The sequence below is a fragment of the Taeniopygia guttata genome, chromosome 14 (assembly GCF_048771995.1).
Source record: "Taeniopygia guttata chromosome 14, bTaeGut7.mat, whole genome shotgun sequence".
NCBI lineage: Eukaryota > Metazoa > Chordata > Aves > Passeriformes > Estrildidae > Taeniopygia > Taeniopygia guttata.
In genome coordinates, this window is record NC_133039.1 from 2,772,185 (window position 1) to 2,796,501 (window position 24,317).

Here is a 24,317-nt window from a genome sequence, read left to right on the forward strand (position 1 = left end):
TTTTTCATGTCAATCTTGTTAGAGTTTATTGATTCCCCTTGCCTTTGGCTAATGTACTTTTATTATTATTAATAAGTAATCATAATTTTTCCATCAGTGTAGCCTGTACCTGGGAGCCTTGGAGAATTCTAGCAAAAGAATTATTAAACTAAAGATTTTTAAAGGGTTGAACAGCAGCAGAGCCCAGTAATCTGCCAGAATCTGCAACTAGGGAGTAAAATATTCACACTTGAGAATATGGGATAGAGCATCAAATCAGCTCCTTCCCCCAGAGCCACCATTTCTACAAGTGGCTTCCAGTTCTTGGTCACTTCTGCTTTGTTGTCACCCGCCAAGGATGCAGAGGGTGGCTCTTGGAGCTGTCACCTGGGCACGTGGGCTCTTGCAGGACCCTGCCCTGGCTTGGGACGTGACTCAGTACCTGCAGGGCCAGAACTGCTGCCATGTGCTCCTCCTGCCTGGCACCTCCTCCATCCTCTGCCTGGCCAGCTGCAGAGTCTGATCTGGTTCCTCCCAAGTTACAAGGATTCAGCATCTCTTTCCCAATCTAGGCAGGATTGCCTGCAGGGGATGGTTTCTCCTAGAGGATGGCATGCAGCTGTTCATAAACAGAGAGAGTCATCACCAGTTGCTGAGGCAGGCATGGCCATCCAGGCACATGGTTCTCTGGGCCCTAAACTGCCTAATTGTGACTGACATGGTGCCAGGGGCATTTTGGGATTGCAGGTAGGGGGTTTTTGGGACAAAGACAATAACAATGCTAGCAATACAAAACAGTGATTTGCTCTAGGAGGTGATTTTACTGGGGCGGCAGGAAAGCAAAAAGAATCAGAGCTGCCACCTGAAAATAGATCTGCTCCCATCAGCAATCCTGAATGAGCATATCTTCATGTAACCACCATTGCAGCTTCTCCGTGGCAGTCTCATCCTCCCCGAGGGCTTGCTTGCCAGGTGCACCCTGGGCCATGCATTGTTGTGGGCTTGCCCTCCTGTGTCCTGCTTCCTCCATTGCATCACCAGAGGTCCAGCTGAGTCCTGGGACCTGGCACAGTGACAGCAGTCCAGCATGGCCCCTGTCCTTGAGTTCTGACCCTGAAATCACGTAGAGAACATGCCCATAACACAGATATTCACTGGGTAACAGTGTTGTAGATGAAATAAGAGCTCCGGATTACGATAATCCATGGTTCAGAATAAAAAAGGGTGTTTCATCTGGCAGGAAAATGGAGTACATCTGGTCTGAGTGGACATAAACAAGTCTGCAGAGCCCTTTTCTCTGTGTAAAGCCACTTCCCCAGAAGGTGTGTTCAGGCAATGACAGAAGGGCTATAAAGGGACCCCAAGATGCTCATACCCTCAGCTGGCTTTGGGCATGGCCGTGCAGAGTTTCCTGCAGTACGTGGGCTCCAGCCCGCTGCTCTGTTTGGCAGCAGGGCTGTTTGCTCTCCTTTGCTTTCTCTCCAGCTCCAAGAAGTCGGTTTGCAATTTGCCTCCTGGGCCACGACCTCTTCCTCTGATTGGGAACTTGAACGTGGTGGACCTGAAAAAGCCATTCCAGTCACTGACAGAGGTAAGGGCTGAGCGAGCAGGCAGGGGGCAAATGTGCAATTCCTGAAATGAGAAATACAGCTGGGAAAATAGAGATGTGGTTGTGTTTGCTTTGTGTGGAGTGCAGCAATGAGAAATGTGGCACACAGGCAGGCTGGCAGAATGACTTTACCTTCAGAGATGCACACACACACTCTTGTATTTATATATATAAATATAATACACACACTCCTTTCTTTATACACACTCAGTTGTGGACCACCCACCCAATCTGCTCCAAACTATTGGTGTTTTGAGCCCTTCAGAAGCTGCTGGTAAAAGACTTGAGTTGGGCCAGGCTGCTGCCATCAGATGTCTCACTGCCACCAGACCTTTAGGAAGGGTGGGTGGATGGAAGTGATGAAGTAAGGGGGTTGTCCTATGCACACTTTTTTTCCCCAAAACTAATTATATTTCTGCAATGCAAAGCACAACTCCCCAGCCCTCCCTGTGCACACACTGCCCAGGGTGGTTGAGGACTCGATGCATGATTTTATATATCTAGCTAAACAACTTGCTTTTTCTTACACAGCTCCATGGACAGTTATATTTCTACAAGAGAGAGAGGGAAATAAAACCCTAAACAGCTTAAATATTAAAAAGCTAGGGGCAATGTTTGTTTCAGAAAGTGTCTGCTGTGTTCCCACAGGGACCTGGGGACAATTCAGTGGGAATTCAGATTTTATCTGGTTGCTGTAGAGACAGTTGAGGTGCTGTGAGGGACCTGTCACATGCCCTGTATGTGTGCTGCTTACTGGACACTATGGTGGGGGAAAGCTGGTCCCCAGAGAGCTCCTTCAGCCACCTGAACATCTGCAGTGAGAGGGCAGTGCAGACACTGAAATCCTCCTTTTAGCTGTAGAAGAAAGGGCATCCTGCATTGCCAAAGCACAGAATTCCAACTGCAGGCACACAGTGCTCATCTGCCTTGATTTATGGGGCAGAGGATTGTGTAGAGATCAGTTCTGACGGGCTTCTGGTCCTCAGCTCCTGGATAGGTTTGAGGGTGTCAGTATGAAACAATTTATGAACTATTTTTGGCAATATTGGGGGATTTTATGATACAAATGTCATGTGACAACACCAGACTAATTTCCTATAATCTACCAAGAAGCTTTATTTGGGCTTTCAGGCCTGCCACATCCAATACTTGTGCTGCTGAGTAAAAGCAGAGCAGCTGCCAAGAAGCACTAATGCGAGGAGATGGCCAAAGGAAGGCTCGGAGGCAGCTGTGATTCCCTGCCCCTGGCTCTGCCACACTCTGTGAGCGGCCAGGGATGAAAGAACCAGTACTAATGTTATCTCCCAGGCCGTCAGACCACTGCTTGATGAAAACAAATTCAATTTGTCTGGTGTAATAACAGGAGCTGCTTCTAATCTGAAATTCAATTTGTGGAATCTATCTAATGCATAGAAAATGGTAACCCAGGCACATCAGAAACAAGGAGACATTTGGAGTGGATGGCTTGCAGTGTGTTCAAACGAGGCCTAAAATACCAAGTGAATGATTAGCTTGTCTAAGCTACCTTTCAGGGTAAAAGATGATTCATATTTAATTTGTGATGAAAGCCTAACACTCCTGTGACATTATCTACCAGAATATGCTTCCTAGTCAGATTCAAGTTTCTAGTGGCCAGCAAATAATTGCATAATGACTGCAACACTACCCACCTTGCCATAATTAGAGACAAGTGCTGTCCTGAAAGAAAGAGTTATTGTCTGGCTTTGTTTTTGCAGTGTTTGTGGCTTCAGCCTCAAAGGTGTGTGCACGTCTGCTTGCCTCAGGTCACCAGCACTACAATAAACAGGCCTGCCTGCTACAGCATTCTCTGCCCAGCCTCCCAAGGTGGTATTGCTGGCCTGTTACTGCAGAACACCACAGGAATGCAGTGGCTTTATTGACTCCCCTGATAGGAGCAGTGATAGCAGACACCTTGTTGTGCAAACAGGGTGCAAGCAGAGATGCTGGCAATCATAGCTACTGCTCCCTACTTGAATTACAGCAGCACCTGGAGACATCAGGCAGGGCTGGGAGGCTCCTTTTGGTCTAGAAACCACCTAGAGTGGCTAGTATTAGTGTTTGAGTCCAGATCTGGCTTTGAATGAACATATTTATTCACCTTGGCAGCTCTCCAAGATATATGGCAGCGTCTTCACGGTGCATTTTGGACCCAGGAGGGTCGTGGTACTGGCTGGATATGAAACCATCAAGGATGCCCTTTTAAATCATGCTGAAGAGTTTGGAGAGAGAGCAGAAATACCCATATTTAGGAAAATGACACAAGGAAATGGTAATTGACGTTCTGCTTGGATAAGTTTTGTCTCTGTTAATTACGTTCTCACAGCAGAGAGTACTGTCCTTTTCCAGATCGCTTTCTGTGATCACAGGAGGCACCAGTGTGTAAGAATGTTTATGAACCACAGGTGCCATAAGGATGTTACACATTTATTTTAGGCATAGTATTCAGCCATGGAGAGCTGTGGAAAACTCTGAGAAGATTTACCTTGTCCACACTGCGAGATTTTGGAATGGGAAAGAGAACCCTTGAGATCCGAATCCTGGAGGAAGTAAACTCCCTTATCAAATATTTTGAATCCTATCATGGTGAGTGTCAAGTCTTTCATCCAGAGGCAGAGAACAGGTCTAGCAGAACAATAAAGATTAATGAAAGTTTAACTCTGAGCAAATGGTATCTCGTGGTTAAAGTTCAGCATACAGTGCAGTAGGTTATTGAACCTGAAACAAAATTCCCTGCTATGAATTCTGGGTGGGGAATGAGTTTTCTTTGGGAGCTCAGGGCTACATTTCCATAGGAAACCAGACTGAAACAAGCATAGTCATTTTGTCATTTGTTTTCATTGCTTGAAACACAGGGAAACCATTTGATACAAAAATGATACTCAACAATGCTGTATCCAATGTCATCTGCTCTATATTGTTTGGAGAGAGGTTTGAATATGATGATCCAGTATTTCTAACTTTGCTGAAGCTGATAAATCAAAATACTAAGTTGTTGGGCTCCCCTATGGTGCAGGTAAGAGCTTAATTTTATATTTTAGCTGTTAGTTTTTTGGGGGGATACCCAGTTTCCAGCATTTGCTCTCCTGGCCTCCCACATACTTCTTCTTGAGAACAAGAACATTGTCAGCCAGTCAGCCTGTACAGAACACATCTATGTTTCTGTATCTGCAGTGCACAGATTCCCAGGCTCCTGTACTTACTCTGTGAAACTTATTAGTAAAAGAAAAAAAAAAAAACAAGGTCTCCATGAAAGGAACAAATTTATCCTCTTTGAAGAGCAGAAGCACAGTCCCAAACCTGCCTCTTTGGATTACAGAAAGAACATTCTATTTCTGCAGGAATTCAGAGCTCCTTAGACTGTAGAAGGAGGAGAATTACAGCCTCAAATGTCAGGGCATAGGACAAGGGACCAGCAGTGTGATTTGAGATACCAGTATATGTTCCAAAATACCAATTAACAGTAAAACTTCTCTTGCTCCACAGTTATATAACTTCTACCCATCCCTTGGATTTCTGTCTGGGGCTTCCAAGACTGTGCTACGAAATATCCTTGAATTGAATGCTTTTCTCCAGAAGCTCTTCCAGGAACACAAAGAGGAGCTAAATGAAAATGACTTAACAGGCTTTGTCGATGCCTTTCTGGTAAAGCAAAAGCAGGTACTTTAAAACTAAGTCCCAGTGTCTTTCTGTTCCCTTCCCTTAGCTCTGACTTAGCCAGCCCTTAGAACTGGCCATCTGTCAGGGCCTGGCAATGAGTGGAAGCAGAAGAACTGCAGTGAGCAGAATTTATCAAAGCTCACACATTGAGCTGTGCTGGAGTTGCTCATGGCCCCACTGGAACTGCTGGTTAAAGGGATTTAGTTGTCGAGACATCCCATGAGGGGAAATAAGTTCTCACTCAGCACACATAAGGAGGAGATCATCCCAAACCTTCCTGCAAGAATGGTACAGTGATAAACTGTGTTGCAGTAAATAAATTCCAATTTATTTGAATTATTTCTAATACCTAGACTTGAGAGCAGAAAAATTCCACACAGCATAGACCCTAATGCTGAAAGACTAAATATTCAGTTTTAGTCACATAAAAAGTCACAGAAGGCTAAAATGCAGATAAAAATGGCGGCAACACAGTCACATATGGGTATCACTTGCTGTATTACTCCCATGTTTTGAAGGAGTCAAAGAAACCACACACTGCATTCAGCAATGGAAACCTGATGTTTTCAACCCTGGACCTCTTTGCTGCTGGGACTGAGACTACATCCACAACTGTTCGCTGGGGGCTGCTTCTGATGATGAAATACCCAGAAATTCAGAGTAAGGAGGACGAGTCTCTTGTACAATTTATTGTTGCATGCTTAAGGCTTTGGTTGTGGAAGGGAGTTCAACTCATTCAGTGTTGCCTAGAGTAATTATTCTGAGTGCTCTGAGAGAGATAACAAGCCTTGACTTTACAAAGGCATTTGATTCAGCTGGGTTGCAATAAACCAGCCCAGCCAAGTGGGAGAGGCTCAGGGGCAGCCTACAGACACAGGAAAGCTCCCTCCTGGTTATTCACCTGCAGGCTATGGGCTTACGTCACTAAAGGTCTCCTCAGGAGCTGATTCTGATCTGGTTTCTGTTGAAGGTTATGGGGCAACAAAGGTGTATAATGAGAGTCAGGCATGAGACGGACTGTAGTGACTCCATTCAAGCTGCCCTAGCTCAACAACAAACCTGAAAGAACCACACCATGCCCTGACTTACCCACTTCTGCCCTTTCCAGATATTTACAGTTCTCCCTTTTCTTAATCTCTGCCAAACTGGTAGCCATTTCAGTCGCAAGATGAGATTGTTATCAGCTTCTTAATCCTTTCCTCCCTCCAAGGAAAGATTCAGGAAGAAATGAACCATGTCATTGAACCAGGAGAGCTGCCTAAGTTGGAGGACAGGAAAAAAATGCCGTACACAGAAGCAGTAATACATGAAATACAAAGGTTTGCCAATATTGTCCCCATGGGCGTATCACGATCGACTCCCAGCGATGTGAATTTCCGAGGCTACGTGATTCCTAAGGTGAGCTCTGAGGCTGGCAGCTTGTGCTGCACAGATTCCTCACAGCTTTCTTAAAAGCAGAAGAAACACATAAATAACTAAAGACATGGTGATGCATGGTTTAATCAGTGCTGTGACCCTTTGTCTTAGATCCAGGATAATTACTATAAACATACAATGGATTGTGGTCTGGTACAGTTGTTTGAATCATTATTAACCAGAGATTTAATTAAATCACACTGGTTTTAATCTTTTATGTCAAGTGTGGAACCTCTACCCCAGCACCTTTGTTGAAAGATCTGACTCTGTAAGAAAAGAATGTCTTGTGGTCCAAAAAATAAAACAGAAGTTACTGAAAACAGACAGAGCCACGATGGGACAGAGAAACATTCCCCAGTTTCTATCTGTCATGTTTTATTTGCTTCTTCACATTGGAAAAATAACGCAGTTTGGCTCAAGCAAGGGAGTGATCTCCTCTTCCATGAGTTTCTTTGACCCCTTTCAGGGTACTGAGATTATTCCACTGCTGACCTCTGCTCTGAATGACGAGTTACACTGGAAAACCCCGGATCAGTTCAACCCTTCCAATTTCCTTGATGCCAATGGGAACTTCATCAGGAGAGAAGCATTTATTCCATTCTCCATAGGTAAGAGGGCTGTGGGTGTGAAGCTAATGGCAGTTCCCCCTGATTTCAGGATGAAATCAAGTGTGGAAGCCAGGGGACACAGAACAGAGGGTAAAGGATTTCCGGTCATTTCTCCTATCCACCACTGCTGTAGGTAACCACCTCTTCTTTGGGAGAGATGGGAGACACTGAACAATTTCATATATCTACAGATTTCTGTGTAGTTTGAGACCAAATCAGTAGTACCTCAAATATACAAAGAGAAGGAAGGGAAAACTTCCTACCTCAGCAGCCTGCTCTTCCAGACTGTACCTCCTGTTTAGAAGGTCTCAGACATCAACACTAACAGTTACAGTGCTGATCATTAACTTCTCCCCTGGTTGTTTTCAGGGAGAAGGGCTTGCCTTGGTGAAGGACTGGCCAAAATGGAGCTGTTCCTCTTCTTTTCGGGCTTGCTCCGCAAATTTGTTTTCCAGCCTCCCCCAGGAGTGGAGAAGTCAGACCTGGATCTCACTGCTGATGTCGGCTTCACCTTGACTCCCATGCCTCACCTGGTTTGTGCTGTGCCCTGTGAATGATCAAACAGCACAGCATTAGAGTAGTGAACACTTCAAGCTTTAAAGCAAATCTAGCTACAGTGGGGAAAAGCTGTCCCTGAGCTTTAGGGGAAGGAAGACACTAGGCACAGTTATTTTCTCTCATTCATGACATCCTCTCCAACAGCTCTTGCAATGTCTGTATAATGCAAACCCTTCAGAGAACTCTGAGTTCTGCTCTCAGAAAATGTGATTCATTCCTGGAACAGCACATCAGAGATGCTGTTTTCAGGACAGTTTGAAAAAGTGAAATGCCTTCAGACCTCCTCTGTAGATGTAAGCCATCAGAGCTCTTCCCTGGTAGTGTGTGGGGAATTTCTCAGCCCAAAGTCCAAGCCCTATAGCACAGCTCATTATAAGTGGCCCAGCTGGAGACAAGAGACACTCAAAGGATCTGGAAATCTCCTCAGGATGGTTGTTCAGCTCAGCCTCAGACTGAGCTTCCATTGTGCGATACAGCCTGCCTTATCTTTATTACAGAGTCCCAGACACAAGGGTGTAACACGGGCTGATGCCAAGACCCAGGCACAGGGCAGTTATCAGGAAACATCTAAGTGCTTTGGGAAATGGGTTCTTTCCAACTCACACCAGGCACTTCATGCTGAACAGCCCATTTATGATGGGGCCAATTGAGCAGCTTTCCGCTTCTGCTAAGAAAGGCATTTCTACCACGCCCTCACCTCTCCTGGCTTCATGATGGCTCTGGCACTTGTCCAGTCCCTTATTGGGGCATCTCAGATCCCTAACCTGGCAGAAAATGAGCAGCCATGGCACGGGAAGTTTCTGAACGTGTGGCTGAAGCGATACAAGCCTGCGGCAGTGTGAGGGCAGTGGAGCTGGGGCTGGGCAGGGACTGCCACACTCCAGCAGAGAGCTGGGAGAGGTTCAGCCCCCTGCTCCACTTGCACCTCAGCTCTGTAGATCTGTAGATCTTCTCTACCCTTCACAGAGAGAAAGGATCCTTCAGGGGATGAATCAGCTGCCATAAGGTTGTCATTTCTCACTCTCTGCACTGACTGCAGCGTGAACCATCATCCACAGGCTCCTAATTCCAAACTTACCAGGTGTGTTGTGATGAATAGGGACAGTATTGTCCATTCAACTGAAAATGGAGCAGTTATGGCAAACCCTACAACATAAAACTAAAGTTACTGTCACTTAAAGCTGAGCTGTGTGCAAATGGAAGGAAAGAAAGGAGAAAGAATACGAAGGGATGAAAAGGTATGACAGCCTCTGGTGAAGACACTGACTCTCCTCTCTAGCTTTAGTTCACACGACTAAAGGCAGCACTCCCACAGTGATTCTGCACTTTTTACTTGTGCTGGTGTTGGCCTTGGTCAGGGGCTGTGGCACAGACCCAGCTCCAGCTCCTGGGCCCAGCTCAGGGAGTGCTCAGCAAGCTCTGCAACAAGGAAGCCTCTGCTGCTGGGCCTGCTTGAGTTTGTTTTGCTGTTGCTCTATTTGCAGTCTAACTACTACAAGCCTGACCTTATCACCTACTTTATCATTAAATATTTTGTTCTGTTGCTGTTGATCTATCTGGTGTGACAGTATGCAGTTGATTTCAGGTCAAACTGATAAAGCTGGGCTGCACCACCTTCAATACCTCCTCATGAGAGAGGTGAGCACAGGGATCTGTGGGCAGCCTGCAGCCAGGACATGTTCAGCAGCACAAAGAGTGACAATACTGACAGCCACAACCACCTCAAAGCAAACAGCTGGATTTCTAGCTCCAGAAAATCACAGCTGCTGTGTGAGGCAGGACGTGGCTCCGCAAGGCTCTCTGTGTAGCCCCTTTCAGTGTCTCTTGCCCTTGCTTACAAGGAACCCATCACAGTAAAAACCAGCAGGAGTTATCCGAGGCTGCAGTCTGGGATGCACTGCTGGTCAAGAATGGGGCTAGCAGGGGAAGTGCAGGGATTTTGGGGCATTTAATTTAAAGGGCTGGTGTTTTAGTGGCCCAGGCTGGCTGACTGCAGTGGTGAGGTGGCCTTTAGGTGGCCGATACGCAACGTTCCACATCCTCACCAGTACCACCAGTGACAAGCGGTGGCAGAATGCCATAGGGGCACAAGGGATGGAGGACAACCAGACCATGAGCACCTTGGGGTCTGGCTGCCCCAGGAATGCACCCAGAGCAGTGTCAGTGCCGGGCAGGTGTTTTGTGCTCAGCTCTGTGTGCTCAGGCAGGGCAGCACGTAGCAGCACGGCTCCGGAGCGAAACACGAAACACGTACCAGACACCTCAGTGAGACAGGAATTTCTTGTCATCGCAAGACTTTTACTTACCTTTGTCATTTTAATGCATTGCACTCAGAGCCTGGCTTGAAAAAAAAACCACAATACACTCCCCCTGGCTTTTCAGAGATAATTTAAGTCTCTTTCTGAAAGGCAATTTTATGAGTTCAGAGGCTCCCAGGGCAAGTGAAATACCAGGAGAGCAGAAGCGACACGTAACTTTTGCCCTACAGGGTGCTGCTGGTCCAAGAAAACCCTGCAGGAACAAACATTTTGCCCAGGCACAGAGCATGTGCCATTGCAAGTTCTCATCGCAGTGCCCACGTTCTGCACCCTGTGCCAGCCACGTTCCTTCCTGCCTTACAGCCCCTCTGCCTCTCAGCTCATGGAGCAGGCAGGGCTGAGTCATCCTAGGCATGCTCTGGGGGAAACCGTTGCCTCCAGCCCATTTCTTGGAAACTAATAAAAAAATAAATCTCAGAAATGTTGCGACACACTTGCTGCTCCCGCTTCTGGGTGGCTGTTGTGCTGCAACATCTCCACACCACACAGGCAGCTCCAGTGAGTGCCCAGCAGCCGCTCGCTCTGGGACCCTGCTCCCCATGCCCCCCTCAGATCAGATCCATCTCCTTCCTTGCCTCCTTTGCACTTACAAGGCTGAGGACCCGTATTTGCTGAATAATGGCCTTTATATGATCTAACCTTTGGACAAATGTACCTTTAGCCTAGTGCTTCCTCATCATGTAAGACAGCCCTTTCTTCCCTGAATGATCATATTCCTTTGGCTGGGTATGCCAAACTTCCTCCTCAAAACCACTGTTCAACCAGGTAACCTCAAATGTTTTCTAAAAGGCTTATGCCTTGATAAGGGATGCAAGAACCAGGTGTTTAGTATCTTTGACTTAAAATCATTCCATTCTCCTGTCTGGTTTCCCTTCTCGAGCCTGCCAGGTCAGCTGGCTTCATTAACTTAGTTAACTTCTTCCCTATATCCTTTAGAAGCTGCTTTTGCAAAATGAAATCCTCCCAGAAGTTTCAAATCTAATTTTGTCTTTCCATTGCACTCATGAATCCAGTCATGATCACTTGATCCAAGCTAATTTTCTGTGGCTAGCTATTACATGTCTCCTACCTCAGACACAAAGTCTGAAATCACATCCCTCCCGGGCAGTTCAGAGCTGACTTTATGAAGAAGTTTATGGGCTACAACCCCCCAGGGATAGTTGGGCTTTACCATTATTAACAACCTTTGATCTCCACTTGACATCAAGAAAGCCAAAGTCTTCTGTTAAAATACTAATTTTTTTTTTTTCTAGTAACATGGAGATCTGAAATCCTACTTAAGCCTGAATCTGAAGGTTCTAATAGGATTCCAAGAGCCTTTTTATTTCCCTGTGTCAGCAGAGTGCTTGGAGGGTCATAGTACTGCTAATGAAGGACCTTGAGGTCTCAGGGAGGAGCAGGTTATAGAGGAATGCCAAGCACCTTTTCCCATGTATATGTTCTTGCACACACATGCATGGGTTTGTAATTTGAAACTCTCTTTACTTCTGGACAGGCTTTGCAAACTGCTTAGACCACATTCTCTGAGGTGTTTAAAGAGGGTGGAGTATGCAGTATTTATTTAGGTACTCTACAAACCTTAATAAGAATTGAGTGCTTGTAGCAATTGCAGAGAGCAAACAGAGAGCCAGCTGGCAGAAACTGAACAGTGCCACTGCATTTTTATTGCTTCTAACCCCAAAACCAGATTATTACTAAAAAAATGTCTTTTTTAATTTCATTTCTCTCTGATCCTGCATTAGTTTGTCTGCTGTGTGCAGCAGTATTATTAGCTGTAGCCTATTTTTCAACTGGCTATAAAAATTCAGCTTTTAAATTACCTCCTGGTCCAACTCCTCTTCCGATCATTGGTAACCTGCACTTGGTGGATCTTAGAAGGCAAGATAAATCACTAATGAAGGTAGGACAAAAAAACCCTAACCCAGACCCTCACAGATTTTAAAGCTTCCTGGGATGTTTCAGTGAGAACTTTTTGCCTTTTTTAATTCAAACTAAATTGTAAAGGTGTGAAAATTGCTTTATGATATCTTTCTGGGTTTCTTCTAGTCAATGTCTGTGTTGATGCAATGTAATTTAGGAGCAATCAACCATTAAAAAAAGACCTTTGGGTAATATGGGATTTCTTCATGTAATTGTGATGATGTACATGAAGTCTATAATGCTTGTGGGATTTGAAATATTAATTTGACAGCTTGGACACCCAGAAATCTTTTAAAGCATTAGGATATAACTAACATAAATTAAATTGCTTCCCTCCCCTATGCCCTGGAGATCTGGCAAAGAGGAATTCCACAACGCAGTGACCCCAAAACTGCCGCAGAGAGGGCCAAATCCAGATGCTCCATTGCAAAATCCCCTTCCCTCCTGATGAATGGGATATGCATTAAAGTCTAGATGGCAATGCAAGGGAGAGATGGGAAAGCTGTGCTAAGGAGCAGAGTGAATAACCTGTCAGCTCTCCCAACAAGCTGTAATTAAGACATTAAGGGTCAACTTACTCCACTCATGGTGGCGAATTGTCCCTGTGTGCAGGGCGAGGCTGCTCCTGGGGCTGGATTTAGGGGATGGCTCCCTCGGGATGGCTCCCTCAGATGGTTCCCTCGGGATGGCTCCCTTGGGGATGGTTCCCTCAGGGATGGTTCCCTCAGGATGGCTCCCTCAGGATGCCTTCCTTGGGATGGCTCCCTTGGGGATGGTTCCTGCGGGGATGGTTCCCTCAGGGATGGTTCCCTCGGGATGGCTCCCTCAGGATGGTTCCCTCGGGATGGCTTCCTTGGGATGGCTCCCTTGGGATGGCTTCATCGGGATGGCTCCCTCAGGGATGGTTCCCTTGGGATGGCTTCATCGGGATGGCTCCCTCAGGGATGGCTCCCTCGGGATGGTTCCCTCAGGATGGCTCTCTCGGGATGGCTCCCTCAGGGATGGCTCCCCCAGCATGGCTCCATCAGGGATGGTTCCCTCGGGATGGTTCCCTCGGGATGGCTCCCTCAGGGATGGTTCCCTCGGGATGGCTCCCTTGGGATGGTTCCCTCGGGATGGCTCTCTCAGGGCTGACCCACGCTGGGGTCACAGAGAGAGTGCGCAAACAGGCAGGGGGGTTCACAGCCAGTTGTCCACGGCTCCTGTGACACCCGTGCTCAGCAAACATGGGCTGTGCTGCTGCCATGGGCGAGGCCCCAGCACCTGGAGCTGTTATGGGCAATGTCAGGGTTGGGGTCAGTTTACCCAGCAGGGCTGGGCAGACGCTGCTGCAGCCTCTGAACGGCGCTTTGGAATTACCTCCACGTGCTTTTGTCCCTTGCTGGGCTGTGCTTGGTATTACCTATGTTTGCTTTGGCTTTGGGATTTCTCTGAGAGGTTATCCCTCCATCTCACCCCACAGAGAGCAAGAAATGGGGTTTGCACAAAGCAGCTGGCACTGACTGGGGTTTGTTGGGTGGGAACTGATGGGTGCCCCCTTTGTCCTGTGAAAAGAGACACTGCTCCTCTAGTAGCAGGATGCAGGAGTGCTTTAGGACATCAGGAGCATCAGACCAAAGCTTTCCTTTGTGACAGCATCATTATTTGCACTGAACGATCTTCTCTTTTTTGGTCTTTCTCCTGTTTGCCAACTTTAGCTGTCACTTGAGGTCCAGTCTTTAGATGAGTTTTCTTCTATTCCATTTATTTTCTCCTTAACAGCAAAGCCAGATTAGTGATGCACTGATGTGGGTGGGGGCTCCTTTATTGGCAAGAAGCCTGAATTCCATACAGATGCCAGCGAGGCATCTGTACAAAATGCATCATGTTTGACCATGATGAGCTCTGGCTCACAGGCACCCTTCTGCAGGGAGTGGCTCTGCAGCCATTCCCTGCAGGGTGTCAGGATGAAAAATGTCCTTTCAGACAGCACGAGGTGCTGTTCCATGCATGCTCCCTCCCCTCCTGACCATCACAGCTCGCCTCTTTTTTCAGCTTGCAGAAAAATACGGCCCCATCTTCACCCTCCACTTTGGGTTCCAGAAAGTTGTGGTCCTGACCGGGTACGAAGTTGTGCGAGAGGCGCTTGTGAACTACACAGAGGAGTTTGTAGACAGACCATCCATCCCAATATTTGACCAAATTCAGAACAGAAACGGTACTAGAGCAATGAGTGGGAGGCTGGGAGGGACAACGCTGTCACACAGTGCCTGTGATGATGATGAGGCACAGCCTAACTGTGCATCCCTGGACCCAGATGTTAAACATCCCCTTGGGCCCTTCTGAAGCCAAGTGACAGCAAACATTTGGCTTTCCTTGCACGCAGTGACTCCTGGCTTTCCATCATTTCTGCTGATGCACTTGCAGCCCATCCCTATCCAGAGTTGAGGGTGGGAGGAGTGGGATTTTTGAAGGCACTGTGGCAGTTCTGGGGTTAATCTCTGTCTGATGGTGTGAGCAACTCACTGTCACCACTGTGTTTATGAACCCTCCTCACGTTTCCAGGAGACTTTGGACTACCTGGCTTGGCTGTTGGGAGCTGTCGGGTTTTTCCCTTTTTCCCACTGCCTTGGTCGTGTCGGTTCCCACACCTTTGCATCCCTACAAAAGTTCTCAGGTTGTCCAGCCTGAAACAGCTTCAGAAGCAAGAGGCTGAGGCTGAAAATTCACCCTACAAAAAAATCCCATTTTTTTTCCTTTCCACCCCTGACTATTTCAGAGGACTTTTTGCTTTGTCCATCCTCTGCTTCATGTGAGGCTTTAGCTGGGAGAACCAAAAGGCAGTTTTATATGTTGGTCACAGGATGAAGGTGGGATTAGAATTAGAAATTAAATTATCCAGCCATAATATCAATAGATGAATTTATCACTACATAAATAAAAGGAATCGATGAGGATAAAGGTATTTTTTAGAGCTAATTTACATGTAAAACATCCCTGTGGGAGATTATCAGTATTGCATCATAAGTTCCTTTCACATTTACCTTCTCAGCCCAAGTCTGAGGCACTTAGAGGTGACCCAAAGATGGAAGCTCTCAGGGGCTGTTAAGCAACAATGGTCACAAATTTTCCCATGAAACATTTTTTCTTCAGAAAATGCTGATTTGTTGACTGTGAAGATGCTCTCAGAAAATGAATGATCCAGATTAAATGGCATAAATTAAAGAAAAATTAAAAATTGAAGCTTAGAAATTCACTTTGACATTTTTAGAGCAGAAAGTTCTGCTATGCAAATTAAAATTACACTACTTTAAAACAGAAAAACAAACATATTTAAAAGCCTCACAGCCATGATGAAGATGTAAAATGCTGGCATCCAGCTTTTCAACTGACCACAGTCTGAGATAGTTTTTGGATTATTGACCTGACTTTTTCTTTACAGCACTCTGACAGGATGAAATACCCATCCCTGCTTGGAGGTGCTAGAGATCATCGTGGCATGAGCTCAGAAACCTCCACAAAAATGTCAGTATTTTCACCACTGCTGAAAATACAGCACTGCTGGGAATCTCCATAAAACACTTTAGGGTTGAGGAGACTGAATTATCCCATCTCACACAGATAATTTACCTTTATGACTAGAATAGGATGAAGATAGAAGCTTTAGAGATATAAGGTGCTTGAGGCTCTAGACTTGCAACCAGCAGTGTCAAAAATGTCCTGTGACTGACTGAAACCATCTCCCCCCAGCTCTGCAGCCAACCCACACTGGTCTGAAAGCCACACCTGCCCATCTGCCACTCAGGAGAGGACTGGGGTAACTGGGCTGGCAGGGATCTTGCTTTTCCCAAAGTACAGCTCGGTGAGAACGGAGCTGAGAGGATACAGGGATGAGGCACACAGAAAGGGGAGACCTTTAGTCCCTAAATCCGTGTGAATACAGCAGCAGAAACACCTGTGGAGCTCCCTGTTTGGTGTGGTGTGGGGGGCTCCTCTGTGCCTGAGCCCAGCACATTTCTCACGGGCTGCCCAGGTCTGTTCTTCTCCATCGGGGAGCTGTGGAGGACCACGCGCAGGTTCACCGTGTCCAGCATGCGCAACCTCGGCATGGGGAAGCAAATGATAGAGGGCAGAATCTTTGAGGAGCTCCACTTCCTCATCGAGATGATCAAATCCTTTAAAGGTGAGCTGGGGACCACCCCAGGGCTGCCCAGGCCCATGTGTGTCACAGCTGCTCCACGTCTCACAGCTTTGCCATCCTGCTCCTGCTGCAGGGGAACCCTTCAGCCTGCCGTCCTTCAACTGCGCTCCCATCAACGTCACCTTCGTCCTGCTCTTCGGGGACAGGTTTGACTACAAGGACCCAACATTTCTGACTCTCTTGAGACTCATAGATGAAATTATGATTCTCCTGGGATCCCCAAATTTAAATGTAAGTAGACTGTCCTGCAGATAAACTATTTTTTTACGCTGGCACACGAGCCACACCAACCACAGGCTTTACTTCAGCAGTTTTCAAATGTTCACAACCAGCCATTACACCTAAAACGTGACAGTTCTCCATGTGCCACTTTGGTCACCAAAAACTGCTGCCAGATTCCCCTTACCTACTTTTCTTTTGACCCATCCTGCACATCTGTGTGGAGCTAAAATGAGATCTGAATTGTTACTTTAGCTTATGAAAATCTGCCTGGCAAGTCCCTGGGATGCTGAGGTATAGCTACTAAAGGCAAAACTCAACTGATTCATTGGCCCTTAGGAAAAAGCTGTTTCAGCATGTGCCAAGGGGATTCTGTGTGATTCTGTGTGGTATTTCTGCAAGCCTAATGCTTCTCTTTTTCAATTTCTCATTAGTATTTCAATTTCTACCCGTTCCTTGGATTTCTTTTCAAAACCCACAAGATTATGCTCAAGAAAATCGAAGATGTGCGTGCCATTTTAAGGCAGTACATGAAGGCAAGCAGGGAGGATATCAATGAGAACAGTGTGAGGAGCTACATCGATGCACTGATATTCAAGCAACAAGAGGTACTGGACTGCTTAGCTCTGTCAGGTGTTTGCAATGTCTCCTTTGGATTTTGTAGCTAAAAGAGTTGCTGAGTCTTGATTTCAGTCATGTCATGTAAATCTATTGAAAACCATGCTGTTACTCCAGTGGTACTTAAATCAGATGCCAGGCTCTTATAATTGCTACATTTTTCTATCAAAATTAAGACACAAAAGCTACTCTCAGTCCACTCCTGAAATAGCAGTACTAATAATGTGAGATCAACTACTCGCTCCTAGTAGAAAATGCATGAATTCACATGAAAGCTGACTCTGCCTTTCTTTTTATGAAAACAAATCAATTAATCATTGATACTGTTGCTCCAGCAAGATGAATGATCCCCTTAAAGTACTTGAATGATAAATCATGAGTACAAGTCCTAACCCTGCCCTGCATCTTACTTAGCAGAGGCTCGGCAGTTTCACACATCAGTTGGTTTCATTCAACACAAAATATTTGTGCTCTGAGCTTTTTCTTCTTTCCAGCTGCATCCAGGCTGTCCTTAGGCACTAAGTTCTTCTCAGCTATGTGGAGGAGGAGTTATCACAGTTCTAAAACTCGGGCAGAAATGGCCTGAAAGGTGACTTTGAGCATTTTTGGGAATTCAAACATGGCCTTGGGCAGGAGGAGTCCCTCAGAGACAGGATTAGCTGAATCTGCTTCTGTTCAGGGCAGAGACCAGGCTCTTTCCAAACCTGCAAGGCTGAGTCTGTAAGCAGCAGCTGGCTCTGGGTTTCAGCTTGCTTCCAGGGGAGATGGATGTTGAACCAAAACACCCCTCCAAACCTGCCATCCGTGGTGCTGCATCTCTGGTGGATGCTGTGCATTCAAGATCAGGTCTATTTTATCACCCAGTTCACAAACACAAGACCACAGCCAGCTGTGCTGTGGGTTACACAGCATTTCCCAAGCTTGCTGAATATTCAGGCTGATGGTTTTATAACTTTTCTTACCTCTTGTGTTTTTCAAGGAGAAGAACAAGAAAGACAGCCTCTTCCATGATGACAACTTAATGGCATCCATACTTGACCTGGTCATGGCTGGAACAGAGACCATTGCCACCACACTCCAGTGGTCCATCCTGCTCATGATGAAATACCCAGAGATTCAAAGTGAGCAGCTTTTACCTACTCCATCCGTGGCAAGGCTGAAATGGGGAAGGAAGAGGTCTGGCCTCAGATCTACAGCAGCTCTTTTGCCTGAAGAGCTGAATCCTAGCTCTTCTCTGTGATGAACTGCTAATGTAACTAGGTGCTGATCAAAATCACAATAAAATAGCCCTTTTGACTTGCTAGGAGAGAGGATGGGTGGAGATCAGAGCATGATGCTGCAGAAACAACTCACCCACATGCCTGAATTAAACATAGAGCAGGGAAACCCACACTGCTGCCTTAAGAATCCCCTCTCTCTTCAAACTCTGGAAAAATGGGTTTTTTTCCCCCCAGACCAAATCCAAGGAGGATTTCTTGCTGAGACACATCCCTTTTGTTTGTTCCTTCCAGAAAAGGTCCAGGAGGAGATTGGGAGAACAGTCCAGGCTGGGAGCTGGGCCACATACGAGGACAGGAGGAACATGCCCTACACCAACGCGGTGCTGCACGAGGTGCAGAGGTTCATCACCCTCCTGCCACACGTGCCCCGCTGCACTGCTGTGGACACCCACTTCAGGGGCTACTTCCTTCCCAAGGTAGGTATCTGCTGCCTCCCAGGAACACAAAACCCTCCCCAGATTTGCCAAAGCCACTGGAGAATGGTTTCTTAGAGGGAATTACACGACAGAGTCCAAAACCATCCCCAGAAGAGTTTCTATACTGAGCCCAGAGTTGTCACAGCACTCAATCCAGTCCCTCTCATGCTCAGGACTTCCTCACTCCATGAGCAGCCCTGGTTTACCTCCTTGCTGCCATCTGCACAGTATCTGCCAGAGAATTGCAGGATCTTACCTTCCACTTGAGGTTTTCACAGCACCACGCGGGGTTTGGCTTCAACCCTTGGCACTAGTGGGAAAATCTCACTGATTTCATCTCACTGATGAGACATCTCACTGATGTCTCTCTGCTGCATGATGGGATAAAACCCATGGTCTCCACCTACCCCAGGTGGAGCAAATCTGGGACACCAAAGTCTGTGTGAGAAAATGAACCAAAACAGCACTTGGCAATCTTTTGTGCCTTTGTGTACTTTTTTTCCAGGGTATAATTGTAATCCCATCCCTTACCTCAGTGCTGCTGGATAAGACACAATGGGAGACACCACATCAGTTCAACCCCAACCACTTTCTCGATGCTGAAGGGAACTTTGTAAAGAAAGGAGCTTTCCTGCCTTTCTCCACAGGTAACTAAAGGGCTGACCTGCACAGGGCTGGGACTGTGACAGGGCCACTTAATTACAATACACACTAATGAGTCTTCACGTCTAAACACTGCCCTTAACTCAGTCAATAAGCAACCAGACAACTGAATGGAATCAATTGTTCTGCATCTGAGCAAATGGCTGCTCTCAGAGCACAGCTCTTCCACTGCTAAATATAGCACAAAGAAGGGTAGCGAAAAGAAACACATTCTTATCTAAAAGTGGTATATGAGGATATATTCCACAGGAAAAGTGAGTTTCAAACTATTCCACTTTGGAAGGAGGTGGCATTCTTCTATCGGGCTGCTTTCCAAAAGAAAGGGTTAAAGATGCTGAGAGGGTTGGAAGAGCTAAGGAGAGGAGAGGGCACACCATAAATGTGTAATAACCCTGCAAGATGGCTGTAGCCTGTGACAAAAGAGACCAGGCAGGAACCTTCAGCAACACAGGGCCCTCTACTCCAAAATGCTTTAGTGCATTTCAAAGTTTCCCTCCTGCTCCCATTGCAACATCTCAGATGCCAACATGTCCACAGCAAACATTCCAGTTGGATTCTTCCACGAGGTGAACACTCTGCTTTCACCCGCAGGGCGACGGAACTGCATCGGAGAAAGCCTGGCCAAGATGGAGCTGTTTGTGTTCTTTGTAGGGCTGCTCCAAACATTCACTTTCCGACCCCAGCCGGGCGTTTCAGAGTCTGACTTGGACCTCACCGTCCCCCAAACGACTTTCACGTTAAGGCCTCAGCCTCAGGCAACCTGTGCTGTCCTGCGGGAATGACCACGGCCTTGTCCCAGATCTTTGGGATCCAAGACCCCAACTTTGCTCAAACTCACCATCCCCCCACCCTGCCACACCACCACATCCCTTCCCACTGTCTCCATCCACCCCTCCACTGCTCCATCCCCCCCCAAGGGCTGCTCTTTGCTCCTTGCTCTGGGGGAGGTACAAACCCAAACCATAGTGCTGGCCATCACACCCCACTTCTCAAGACATGCATGGAGCTGGTGAAGGGACCAAGCTGCTGCTCTGGGGGAGGGGATGCAGCCCATGAGCAGCAGGGGAACACCCAGGCTCCCAAGGTTCACCATGTCACAGAAATCTGCCTGGATCCTGAGGAAGAACAACCCAAGGTTTGCTGGAAGCTGCAGAGAACCACCGTGGGTCACAGGCTTGAGCCATCCACCGACACCTCCTGGGCTGTCCCATAGCTGACAGCAAAATCCTACCAGGATTTCACCTCCCAGGCAGCCAAGCCAAACACCCGGAGTTAAAAACGTTATGGGTTCACGTGATTTGAGGACTAAGTCATTTCTGCCTTAGAACAGTGTCCTGGAAGATGCCCCAGAGGCTGCAAACCTGTTCAGAGAAGCAAGTGCTGCAACCAAGCTCAACAGTGCTCCCCAGTCAGAGCAAAACAGGAGCTGCATTTCTAAGATTGCAATTTAAATCATGAGGCCACATGAGATTTGCACCAGTATCCGGTCATAAAGGGCTAATGACACAAAAATAAACTACACCCACTGCTAGTTTTACACATCTCTGTCCTTCCTGACCGTGTTAAATAGCAGCAAAGATTGCTCCCTCTCTTCAGATACCCTGGTTAATGTTAAGAGCCTACAGCAGCAGTCATTCTGGTGTTTGGGATGGTCTGGCCTTTGGAACCAGCCATGCAATTCCCCTGCAAATGCAGTCTGATTTCACAGTGCTTGTTTTGCACACACACATGCACAGAGAATGGGGATCAGGGACTAAATAAGAGCTGGTTTTGGTTGGCTTCCTTTGCTCTGTAGCTCAGCCTGGCTGTTGTCTCTATCTCACTCTTACATGCCATCATATTCCACAGCCTTATTCCAGCTGAGGCAATTTTCCATCCATTTATCTGCCTGTGACTTCCCACTCCTCCACATGCATTTTCTTATCATGTGCTTTATCATATTGTTTGTTTCCCCTTCATGGGAACCCAATAAAGTTTTAATCCCATGTCCTCATTACATTTCCTATGCCTGGCACCCAGCTTTGCAGCACACAGAAATGCAAACACCCTGAAAGGCTGGTCCTGAGCCCAGAGTGACAACAGATAAAAAGTCAGATGTATCTCATGGGTGAGAAGTTCTGCATATGCTCATCCTAGCAAACACCAGCTCAACAGCAGACCCTCCATACCTGCAGGGTGGTTTCACCAGGGCAAATTCCTCAGCTATGGGCTGTGAGTCAGCCCTGGGGACAGCCTCAGTTCTTCACTTGTGTGCCTCTTGCAGAGGCTGAATTAAAGGTTGCCACACAGCCTCCCTGATGCTGGTGCTGGCCCTGTGCTTAGTGCTTTGGATGGGAAGGCAAGGAGAGACAGGTAAAGCAACTGGGGAGCAAACCACACATCAGCTCTGTGGAGGAAGCCTTGGTCTTGCTGAATTAAAATAATACTTTCAGCTTCGTAAAAAGGCCAGGGTTGTTCCTGTTTTAACCCTTCCAAAATTACACAAACTGAAAAGAGAGATAAAGCAGCAGTGTAGTGCTCTAGGAAACAACACTGAGCCAGGCTCAACTCTGCACAAATTCACTGGTGGAACCTCAGGCCTGCCCCCCTGCCATGGGCTCTGGGGTTCTTGGCTTTGAAGTAGAGACATGGATCCTTCCCCCACAGCACAGCAGCCTCCAGAGCTGCAAACATCCAAGGAAAGCAGGTTCCTTTGATTCCTTTGAAAAATGCATCCTACTTGTGCCTGTGTCAGCAGATGGATAGGAGTGATCCCTCCCCAGCACACTGAATTACACAGCTGAATATATCTCCACAAAATGAAGTGCCTGTCTCCCGCTTATTTGCTCAGCCAAGCAATGGCAGAACATTGATTATGACCCAGCTATCTGTTTATCTGGCAGAAAACATTGGCTCTCAGAGGTGGAAATACCATTTCCACATTCCTCAGTGGCCCTGAGGGTCTTCCCTGTAGCTGCAAAACATGTTTGTGCCTTGCAACTCTCACCTGATTGAAGGCAAACACCTTGGGGCAGGACAGGTGCCTTGGTTAAGAGTCAGATCTGAACAACACCAACTCACTTGTGGCTCACGGCACTGGCAGCTCTCCCATGGCCCAGTTTGCCACTCCCAGGGCTGTGTGATGCTGGAACCAGGGGCTCCTTCCCTGAGAGGGGCAAGGACCAGGGGCAGGGATTGCAGCAGCTCCACCTGCACCCCTCTGCACTGGCCAGAGCAATGAGAATGGCACACAATCGAATTTCTACTTTATTTTTTGCCACGAGATGGCACCAAGATCCCTCTGAGCCACAGCCAGCCCAGCCCTGTGGTCCTCACTGGGCTAGAACGCCCTGCCAGCACAAATTCGGGCTGGGGAAGGAGTCAGAACTAAGTTTTTAGGATTTATGGCCCCCTCAGTCCATAAATCCCCTGCTGCAAGGCTGGGTGCAAGAACATTCATTTCCCATTAACCTGCAAGAGTCAGGGGTGTGCAGGGAATGGCTGGGGTTAAATCCATCTGGCATCTACCATTCTGCCCGTTTTATCCAGCGGCACAGGGCTGAGCAGGGGGATCCCTGCCCCTCCCCACAGCACAACCATGCTCTGCTGTAGCATGTGTGGATGTTGCAAGCTTCTGGCCTGCCCCCTCAGCATTCCTCCCTTTGGGCTGTGTCTGGCAGCCAACTCCTTCCTCTGAAGTACCAATTCCTGGGCTTGCACCTGCCAGTAAGACCCTTCATTAATGAAGATACTCAGTTCCCTGGAATTACTGACTAATGTGTGATCTGGCCCTGGCCCAGCAGGGCGGTGGAAGCCCAGAGGTGCAATGGAGAGCTCAAAAACCAAATGGACACAGCACGTGAGGACATGGCTTAGTGGTGAACGTGGTGGTGGTGCTGAGTTGATGGTTAGATTTCAATATCCTGAAGGTCTCTTCCAACCTCAACAATCCTGTGGTTAAGCTACAATAGCAGTTGGCTGTTCCCCAGTGATGAAGCAGAGGAAAGATGTGGGCCAGACTCCCTTTGTGCCCAGCTGCTCTCCACTGCCTCCAGCACAGCAGAGGCAATGTCCTGGCAGCCCAGAGGTGCAATGGTAGCCCAGAGGTGCAATGGTAGCCCAGAGGCAATGTCCTGGCAGCCCAGAGGCAGTGTCCTGGCAGCCCAGAGGCAGTGTCCTGGCAGCCCAGAGGTGCAATGGCAGCCCAGAGGTGCAATGGCAGCCCAGAGGTGCAATGGTAGCCCAGAGAATGTCCTGGCAGCCCAGAGGCAGCGCTGCTCTGCAGGCCATGGGCAGCAGGGAGTGGAGGGAACAAGGAACAGACTCCAGGTTGTGGAGACTGAACTGTGGGAAAAGGGAAGTGTGCCTAACCCTGAAGTCACACTGGCACTGGACTGGACTCAGAGGAGATGAGGGATTGGGGAACTGGCTCTTCCCCTCCAAAGCCCTGTGCTTGAGGCTTGCTCACCCCTGGTGCTTTTTGCCCCGTGGATTAGTGGTGTTCTGCACCCCTTCACCTGGAGAGCAGCGAGGCCCCTGGGGGTGAAGCAGCCTTGAAAGGGGGTGTCAGCTGAGCAGCATCCCAGAGAGGGATGAATCTCCACACCTCATGGATCACTGCTTTGGGAAATGCCATCTCAAAGGCAGGGAAGCAGCCAGGGCCAAGAACTCCATCTCTGTGTCAGCCTTTTCTGCAGGGCAAAGGAAAGGTGAAACACCTGTGAATCCCAGCTCCTGCTGAACGTTGGTTGGAATACCCCAGGATAGGAGGTCTGCAGCCCCTGGGGTAGAGAACAACCTCTCAGATGCTTTGATCTTGAATGGCAGCATTCAGTGTTTGGATGGAGGTGGACAGTACCCACATCTTGGATGCTCT

At 47.6% G+C, this 24,317-nt stretch overlaps 2 protein-coding genes and 2 long non-coding RNA genes across 4 annotated transcripts in view; 2 read left to right on the forward strand and 2 right to left on the reverse strand.

Moving 5' to 3' along the window:
- On the reverse strand, window positions 1-3,725 carry LOC140685075 (uncharacterized). The gene is made up of 2 exons (XR_012058265.1): window positions 1,355-3,725; window positions 1-1,092 (listed from the first exon to the last, which is right to left on the reverse strand). It is a non-coding gene; the product is annotated as an uncharacterized lncRNA (long non-coding RNA).
- Window positions 1,107-9,393, forward strand: CYP2AC7 (cytochrome P450, family 2, subfamily AC, polypeptide 7). The gene is made up of 9 exons (XM_030284389.4): window positions 1,107-1,570; window positions 3,716-3,878; window positions 4,043-4,192; window positions 4,462-4,622; window positions 5,093-5,266; window positions 5,785-5,926; window positions 6,477-6,664; window positions 7,149-7,290; window positions 7,660-9,393. The coding sequence occupies exons 1-9, from the start codon at window positions 1,373-1,375 to the stop codon at window positions 7,845-7,847; spliced, it is 1,506 nt and encodes a 501-aa protein (XP_030140249.4). The 5' UTR covers window positions 1,107-1,372; the 3' UTR covers window positions 7,848-9,393.
- Window positions 7,707-24,317, reverse strand: part of LOC115497175 (uncharacterized) — a 23,930-nt gene continuing 7,319 nt past the window's right edge. Inside the window, exon 4 of the long non-coding RNA XR_012058264.1 lies at window positions 7,707-7,837. This is a non-coding gene — a long non-coding RNA (uncharacterized lncRNA). The remainder of the gene's footprint in view (window positions 7,838-24,317) is intronic.
- Window positions 11,723-21,001, forward strand: CYP2W1 (cytochrome P450 family 2 subfamily W member 1). Its single transcript, XM_030284386.4, has 9 exons — window positions 11,723-12,066; window positions 14,121-14,283; window positions 16,099-16,248; window positions 16,340-16,497; window positions 16,920-17,093; window positions 18,083-18,224; window positions 18,615-18,799; window positions 19,305-19,446; window positions 20,054-21,001. The coding sequence occupies exons 1-9, from the start codon at window positions 11,869-11,871 to the stop codon at window positions 20,242-20,244; spliced, it is 1,503 nt and encodes a 500-aa protein (XP_030140246.1). The 5' UTR covers window positions 11,723-11,868; the 3' UTR covers window positions 20,245-21,001.